The 9,107-nt window shown below is 38.9% G+C and overlaps 1 protein-coding gene across 5 annotated transcripts in view; it reads left to right on the top strand.

The window, feature by feature from the left end:
- The window catches only part of LOC123313505 (rho GTPase-activating protein 100F), a 142,805-nt gene extending 133,977 nt beyond the window's left edge, over positions 1 to 8,828 (top strand). For 4 of the 5 annotated variants that reach the window (XM_044898415.1, XM_044898416.1, XM_044898417.1 and 1 more), the window contains 3 exons: positions 1,337 to 1,545; positions 7,330 to 7,559; positions 7,625 to 8,828. In XM_044898415.1, the coding sequence (XP_044754350.1) occupies positions 1,337 to 1,545; positions 7,330 to 7,559; positions 7,625 to 8,498 (1,313 nt within the window). In that variant the 3' untranslated portion in view covers positions 8,499 to 8,828. Of the gene's footprint in view, positions 1 to 1,332; positions 1,546 to 7,329; positions 7,560 to 7,624 lie in introns of all 5 variants that reach the window. The other variant, XR_006537744.1, reaches the window with a different exon arrangement.
- The last annotated feature ends 279 nt before the right edge of the window (positions 8,829 to 9,107 follow it).

The raw sequence follows: 9,107 nt of genomic DNA on the forward strand, positions 1-9,107 counted from the left end.
AGACATGTTCAATTGGATTCATGTCTGGAGTACATACAGGCGGGCGAGCATTGTCTTGCATCAAGAGAAAATCTGCCACGATAAATGGGGCAAAAGGTATCACATAATCTTGCAGAATATTCCTTATGCACCTATCTGCCATTAAAGAGCCGCCATCAATAACCACCAACTCTGTGCGTGCCCCTAAACATATGCCACCCCACACCATAATTGAGCCTCCACCGAAAGAGACAGTAGAAGTACAATTAAATTGTTCATTTTGTTCTCCTGGACAACGATACAATCTTTCCCTCCCATCTATTGAATTTACACAGAAACGGCTCTCATCCGTGAACAAAACATTATCCTAGAGATCATTCCAATTTTGGTGTTCTCGAGCAAAAGTTAGTCGCGCTACTCGATGACGTCTCAGGAGTTGTGGTGCTTTTTTTGGCCTATATGCCTTTAAACCATCTGTGAATCTTCTGTTCACTGTAGGCTCACTTATAGTGGTTCCACGAACTTTTTCCAATTCGTTTCTTGTTTGAATTGTGGTTCGAGGCCTATTGCGGAGTGTTTGCAATGTGATAAATCGGTCATCTATGGCCGTGATTGAGCGTTTTCTGCCTTGACATCGTCTCTCCACACACTATCCAGTTTGCCTCCATCCCATAACACTACGATGGATTTTCGATTTTGATTCCCCAAACATGTTGGCAACATCATTGTAAGATCGACCATTTTCGATCATTGGTACTGCCCTAGCGATTTCAGTGGGAGCTAAATCACTCATTATTTACAGTTTCACAATCAAAGTGATGATAGTAAACAAAAACCAACTAAACTCAAACAATTACTCACGGAAAAACTAGGAAAACTAGATACTTGGAGAAAATATGGGTATCAAATGTAATGTATCCATCGACAGATATTTTCGCTTTGATTTGGCTTTGACTTTGACTAAATTGATAAAAATGTTCAAAATGAATGACAATTGTGTAAGAATCGCATAGCTTCTAGACCTAGGCAGCACAAAAACCAAATAAAGCAAAAATACCTTTCATTTAGGAGAGTATATCTCCGTGCCTTTAAATTTGCCGGTGTGTATATGTTCGATTACCCATGACAATAATGCATTAATAGGGAATTAACCGATAAAAGGGTTCATTAACAGCTAATTTCGTGTACGTTAAATAGTTCTATTATTAAGAGGTCGGCGGAAAATTAGATTATTATTTCAGTTGCAGTGAATAGTCATACTTATTAGATTTTGTAGTAGAAATTCTGCTTTGGGTAGAGCTAAGTTAAGTGTGTCTGTGGGTGTTGTTGGTATTTAGAGGGGGGCCTTTCCAGACAGGTCGTCGCGGCAGGCTAGTCGGGCAGCATGGAGACACTCGCGGTGCGTATCCAGCGACTCAGCAGCACCCCCAGGCCCATCATCAATCGTCCCAACAGGCATCAGGACAGTCTCGGCCCTCAGCGGCTCCGTCTCTTCCTCCTCCTCGCTCAGCAGCCTCGGTCCAGCTGCGAGGCCAGCAGCTACCGGTCCAATCACTCCAGACACCCGTAAGTAATTCATATTAGAAATCATACGTATGTAGTGAGTAAAATTGAAAATTCATATCTTCGCCGGTGTGTACCCACTTAGAAAAATGCTCAAATAGGTACCTAGATTGTTATTTGCAATGACGCATCTTTTCATAAATAACTCGGGAGCACTCTTTATGAGCAATGGGTAGTTGAGTTTTTCACAACTTTTTGTTTAAAAAATGGAAACACCTTTTGTGTCTGAGAATCATTCAGTCATTGATGGGCTTTTCACCAACTGTTCCTTTATTATAGGGATGAAATGTTTAATTTAAATTTTTTTATATACACAGCGCAAAAAAATTAACGCACATTATGGAATTCTCAAATTTATTCTACAACTGGAGGTGTTCTCAATGATACTTATTTATTTTTATCAGAATTATGCATGCATATGTTATCCACTTTCAACGGTTTTCTTCAATACAGATGTTTTTTCCCAGCAGGAATAAAAAAAGATGATATCATCAGATTTTGAATGTATTGGCTCCATTCTAAAATCAGTTGTTCTCGATCAATTCTAGTGATCAATAGTTTTTCTTTCGTTTGATTTTCTACACTCGATCGCTATGCAACGCGAAACACGCAATTTGATTATGGTATGGGGTGGAATATTTTTGACTGCTCGCACAGACCTAAGTGGTCGTTTATAATGGAGCTATGAATGCTGATAAGTATATAAGGAACATTCTTGAAGAGCATGTAGTGCCATTTGCCCCATAAATTGGTGAAAATTTCATTTTTATGGACGATAATGCCAGACCCCATTGTGCGCGCATCGTTCAGGAGTACCTGGAAGAGGTTGAAGTCTCTCGACTTGAATGACCAGCAAGAAGTCCAGATCTCAATCCGATTGAGCAGGTTTGGGACAACCTCAATAGAAGGCTGAGAAGTTCAGAAAATCATCCAGCTACTCCTAATGAGTTAGGAATCCAACTCGGAAAAATGTGGGAAGGATTAGATCAGAACATTTTAAGATCGCTCATTTTGAGTATGAACCGTCGTTGCCGAGCTGTAATTAACGCAAGGGGTGGAAATACCAAGTATTAAATCACTTATCAGCATTTCAGTATTTTGAAAATTGTTCATTTCTCTTCTTTCACATAAGATCCGGTGAAATCCTGAATTTTTCTTCCATTTAATGTGTCTTGTTTCGTTCAAAACCTTCCCGAGAGAACATAAAAAATAAGTTATAAAGTCAATGTAGAGTTAACTTTCATTAAAATTGAGATTTTCAGAATGTGCGTTAATTTTTCTGCGCAGTGTATTTTCAAATACACTTTTGAGGTGAGAACGATGTTTTGAGTTTTTGTGATAGATGAATCATCTCAAATAAAAATGACAATTACAAAAATGAACGAATACATAATTGATATGTTTTTTCATTATTCATTAATAATTACTACCCCACGAAGAAGGCAAAATTGGCAATTTTAAATAAAATACGGACTATATTATTTCATTTAAAATTGCCAATTTTGCCTTCATCGTGGGGTAGTAATTATATAATGAAAAGCATACTTTTCATTCACTCTGTATATATAAACTGCTCGCCAAATTTGTGTTTTACTTTAAGAAAATAAATGAAAATACGTATATAAGGTTAATATAAATGGTTAATTCCAAAGATACAGATACAGAAATTTGCGACAACCTTTTTCAATACTTCAAAATCGATCTGCGATAAAGTGCGAAGAAATATCCGATTTTATTCTGAGGTCAAGAATTCGAGCCATGGCCTGCTCGATCCATGGACCAATACACCCTAGATTATTTCTTGAGTGTATGAGGGTTTATCCGAAGTCATAAGTTTACGCTACTCCAGTGTGCGTAAGCGTAACAAACCCGATGTGTTTAGTTTAGCGGTCAGTTATGAGAAAATTGAATGCTTGTATTCAAACTGTATGAACTCATTTGGAAATTTTCTTATATATTAAGCAACTTTCCATGTACTCTTTCTGATGATTAAATTCTGTAGGTAACTCTAGCAAATTATTTTTGAGTATATCCTTGGACTGAAGCAGTTTTGAAAAAAATCATAATTTAGGTCCTAATAACCCTTTGAATTTCGCTGTATGGTTTTCTGGTAAGAGTTATGAGATTTTGAAAAAATTATTAATTCACAGTAACAAAAATATAGTTTTTGAAAAAGTATTGCATTTCAAGGTAGACCGAAATCATGAAATTACAAAAATTCATAGTTAGATTCACCCTCAATACAAAGTATCTATAACCTCTACTTGCATCAATAACTGACTGGCATATTCTTTGCGTTCTTTTCACCCAGTTATTAAGAAAATTCCCTCTCCGATTTGATTTCAAATTTGAGACGAAGATATTCGAGCTATTGAAGCGTTTCCCACAGGACGATAATATAATAGCTAAATAGCTAAAATTCTGTCTAACTCTTTCTCTTCTGGTCAACTACCTGGCTCTTGGCGACAGGCCAGAATTACTCCTGTTCATAAAAAGGGCGACAAATTAGATCCACATAATTATAGGCCTATCAGTATTTTGCCTGTTATCCCCAAAATAGCTGAGAAGATTGTTGTTAAGTCCCTCATGCCCTTTCTAATCTCCACTGGGATCATACCTCATGAGCAGCATGGCTTTGTACCCGCCTACCCGGTAGGTCAGTGATCACCTGTTTATTGAAGTGTGTTAATGAGTGGACCAAATTAACTGATTCCAACATCCCCTTGGATATAATCTATCTCGATTTTGCTAAGGCCTTCGATAGAGTCCCGAACAAGCGGCTTTTACATAAGCTGGATCACTTTGGAGTGAGAGGAGAGTTACTTGCTTGGATCAAATATTTTCTGTCTGATAGGGTCTTTTCCGTTAAGTTAGGCGATTCTGCTTCTTCTTTTAGAACTGCCTCCAGTGTTGTTCCCCAGGGATCTGTTTTGGAACCAATCTTGTTCCTGGTCTATGTAGCTGACCTCCCGGGCATCTATATATAATCATATAGTAGACCTGGCATTTCCTGGTTGCTCTATCCGTGTTTGTAAAGTGCTCTATACCACGTATATCCGCCCAATTCTTGAACATGCTGGCCCGGTGTGGTGTCCACAGTTGATTGGAGACCAAAACCTCTTGGAATCGGTTCAGCGTCGTCTGGCGAGGCTACCCTACGCCTAGCAGCGTCCCTCTTACGAGGAGAGACTCAAATTGTTCGATCTGGAGAGTTTTTTGTCGCGACGTACTGCACAACTTGTACGGCTGTGACTTATCGAACCTATTTCGATTAAACATTAACAACTTGCGAGGACACCAATACAAACTTTATCGCGAGAACTTCAAGTCTTCTGCTAGGGAATTCTTCCTTAGCAATCGCGTTTTTACTTTGTGGAACTCTCTGCCGTAGAGTGTTGTTTGTGTTCCGTCGGTTAACCCGTTCAAGAACAGTTATGATCGATTCATTGCGCGACGTTGATATGTGTTATGGTGTTATTGGTTTTTTTTTTTCAGGAGAAAATTTTTTGTTTGATTTCGGTGACACCCTAATTGTAAATAATTTTTTTCTGCAATCACACCTTACTTTATATTGTTTTCTGAGATTTATAGGCTACGGCCTCTTTTCTTTTTGTATAATAATAAATTTCCAAGTTCGAAAAGGGTTCCTTATTACAATTACCATCCGGATGCTGTATTGGAAAATGAACATCACAAGCTCTACTGGAATCGCACGGTTCTGACAGACCGGAAAATAACCCACAATAGACCAGACCTCATATTGCTCAATAACGATGAGGACAGAGCACTATTCATCGATGTGGCGATTCCAAATACATAATAACAATCTTCTAGATAGGCACACTGAAAAAAATTCAAAGTACAGAGATCTCGAGGAACAAGCCAGGAGGCATTGGAAGCTGGAAGATATCAAGACCATCCCTATTGTCATATCATCTACAGGCCTGATACCGAAGAAACTACTAGAGAACTTGAGGAAACTTCAGTTGGACGAAAATATCTATAGAGTCATGCAGAAGGCGGTACTGCTCGGAACGGCGAGAACTGTACGCAAGTACATGGGGAATGCAGAGAAACACCGTCTGCGCCGACAGGAAGTACGGGTGGAGCAGGAATCCAACCTACAGCAGGGAGGCGAGGAGCGACCCGGACCCGACCACCACCACGAGCCCGAAAACCTGGAAAGGGCTCCAACAGAGCTTAATCCTTTTGATATCTGAGATATCTGGGATAAGTGAATTTTTCTCTGGAAAGGAGTGTGAAAGCCGCAAGGCTAAAGTCATAATATGGTGGACATCGAGGGTTTCTTGTAATTGGACCCAAACATTCTCGATTGGGTGTAGCTCGGGATATATTGGAGGTAATTCTTAATATGAAGAAACCCGGATTCCTGTAGCTCTAATCACCTGGAATCCATGTGGCAATGCAGAAAGCTGAAATTTTGCCAGTACTTAGTTGTGAAATTGTGGGACTACTCTGTTGATAACATATCAATGATATCTTCATCACTGAGAGACTGAGAGTGCATAGTCCTTGGAAGAACTTACTAACAAACCGCTTCTGCCATCGGAATAAACTTCATTCATTATTGTGCCTCCTCGAAAAGGGTGGAGTTTATGAATTTGAACAGAGCGGCTGTTTCTCGTATGAGTTGACTTGTTCATACTCATACTCTTCGCTAGGGCGATATCAATGATATTTGGTGTACAAGTTTGGGTGAGAACTAGTTTTGATTCCCTACTCTGTCTGAAGAGTGGAGCTGCGGTCGTGTTATAAAATTATTTTTTAAACGTCTGGGACGATTCCAGTGAAGTGTATTTTGTGTTGTATATATAGTCTTTCTGTGACAGACAAAATTTTATTAAGGTTGTTTATGATACAAGCTCTGAAATCTCTCTGAGGCTTTCATAGCTAGATCACGTATGCTACATCATAAAAGTAAGCAAAAATAAGAAAAAAGGAAATGCAGTGAGACTACAAGCGAACTGCATGTTGAGCAGTCGTCAAACAAATATTTATTTATTTATTCATAAGAGTACATAAATAAATAAATATTCAAATAATTATTTAACAGTCCCAAAACCCGATTTCAAAAAAAATTTGATTGCGCGATCAACGATTTGACAGTCACTCGATTCCCAAAATGAAATCACTGAAACCCTTTCATTTCTGAATATGCATTGAAAAAGTAGCAATAGAGAATAATTGAATGGATGTATATGGATCATGGATCATGGATCATAATTTGATGCTAGAACGATATTCTGAATGCTCATGACTGAACTATCGATTGAAAATAAATTGACGTTTATCCCTAAATCAAGCGTGATTCCCCGATCAAGCTTTGTGAAACCGGGGGTTGTTTGTGTGTGTATGTTTTGGTGAGAGCCGGATGATTTTAATTTTTAAACGAGTCCAATTACTGGGCCCCACTAGGGGGCTTTGAAGTCGAATTTTAGAGTTCTTTTCAAATTCTCAGACAGTTGTATGAGTGTTCAGATAAAAGGCTACGGATGGTTTGTATCTTAGTAGATGGTGTTGAAGTTGAGTTGTAGGATAAATCGTGAACGCTTTGTACTTTTTGTGAGTAGAGCTCTGAATTTGATTTGAATTTAAGAAATATTCCATACATTTACGTTTAGACCCTCAGGATAATATCAGGACGATGATATTTGAATTTCAAGCCTAGTACATCAGTGGCTAACAAACGAACGCCAATTAACTGAACATAATGAAGCATTTTTTATCGACTTCATAACAGTAATTTCCACAACTTCATCAATCTAGGGCCAATCATCAGCAAACAAAGGTCTTTACCGTCCGGTGTCACCTCGAGTAGGCCCACCAACATTAGTGCAATGTACGGTTGCCCAACCAGCGGGTCAACAAGCCACTCTGAGACCACGACAGGTGATAGTCTCTTCCCCTGGCTCTCCAAGTAGCAGTAGCGATTCCCAATCAGGATCAGATACTGTCAAACACTTCTTGCCTAGCCGAGTCTCCTCTCCAGCTATACGGTATTATATCTGCAGACTTGTTCTCTAATGAAAAGGTTAAAATAACTTCTGTTCCATGTTTTCAGGGTAACTACAGCGTCCGCCCAGAGTTCGATGAGGAACTCTCCATCAGTTACTCTGAGCTCTCCATCAGTTAGAATATCACCCTCAACAACCGTAAGTTTTTATTCGGCAACACTGGGGGGTGGTAGCCATTCTCCAGCAGGACCCCGAACTTCCCCTTCCGTTACTAGCCTGAGTAGAGCAACCGGTGATACAATTTCAAGATCAAGCTCACCCGCCATGCAGGCAAGCTCAGCAGGGTTGAACGTCACGCTTGGTCCTTCAATCAGCTTCAGTTCCACTACCACTAGTTATAGCGCGATGGGGGGATATCAACCAAGCAGTTCCTCAATACCAACAAGTAGTATGTTCGGAAATACATATACACAGCCACCTATTTATGCTAGTACGAATCCATTCCTATCAGGCGCTTACTTGAATTACCAACCAGGGGACTCTGGATCCTCGTATCCCGATAAATATAACACGATCGGTTCCGTTAAAGACTCAAAATCATTTTTCGAAAGCTACTCAGATTCTGCCAGACATACGGGTTCTTCCACAAAACCTACATACGAGTCTCCTGACATCACAAATTACACTCATGACTCTAAATACAATACAATTGGAAGTAAATATAATAAAGATCGAACATCCAACCATTCTTCGGTACACACAACTATGGCAGATCTTAAATTCAGCCCATCCACACCGAGACGTTATTCTAATAAATCTGGGAATATTGATGTGAGCCCAAGTGTTACACAAGAAACTACCCCTGGTCTACTGGAAGTAGAGGAAACACCTACACCTACCAGCAGTATCGAAACAGAGGACAGTGCCACTAGAGAAGTTGGTGAGAAGGATGTAGAGGGAGATGGAGAGCAGAGTGATTAAAACTTCAGGATCACAAAATTTGGCAAAAGTTTCAAATACGTGGCAGCATTTGTTCAATAAAGCCAGACTTTTAGGTAGTGAATGCATCGTGTACCATAATATTAACGCGAATGTGTTATTTGTATCATTTGTATCGTTACGTTGAATTGAATTGAAACGAAAATTAGCCTCATGCATCATTTTCTCCCGGAATAAATGTTTTCGCTTTCTAGTATACATAAATCAAATTGTATCTTAGGAACATTGTTATCTAATTCATTAAGAATCTAGTATAAACTTCTTGTATCAAATATGGGACATTATTAATTTTTCGAATAGAATATATCAAACGTTTCGTTTATTCATTTGGATGGCAAATTTTCGACATGATTCATACGAATTTGCATTATTTCAACTCACTTATTTGCATCTCAAAATCATATTCAGGCAATATCCCAAATTCATTCATAAACTAGTGCTGGGTAATATATTACATTCCATAGCATTCCTTTCTCTCGACTACATTCAAGATAATTTGTTTCTTCACCAGCCTTACATTGAAAACTGATTAAAAATGCATTCTAATTGCTCGAAAATATGCCTTCCCCATTATAAATAATTTTTGAAGTT

The sequence above is a fragment of the Coccinella septempunctata genome, chromosome 5, assembly GCF_907165205.1.
Source record: "Coccinella septempunctata chromosome 5, icCocSept1.1, whole genome shotgun sequence".
NCBI classification, from domain to species: Eukaryota; Metazoa; Arthropoda; class Insecta; order Coleoptera; family Coccinellidae; genus Coccinella; species Coccinella septempunctata.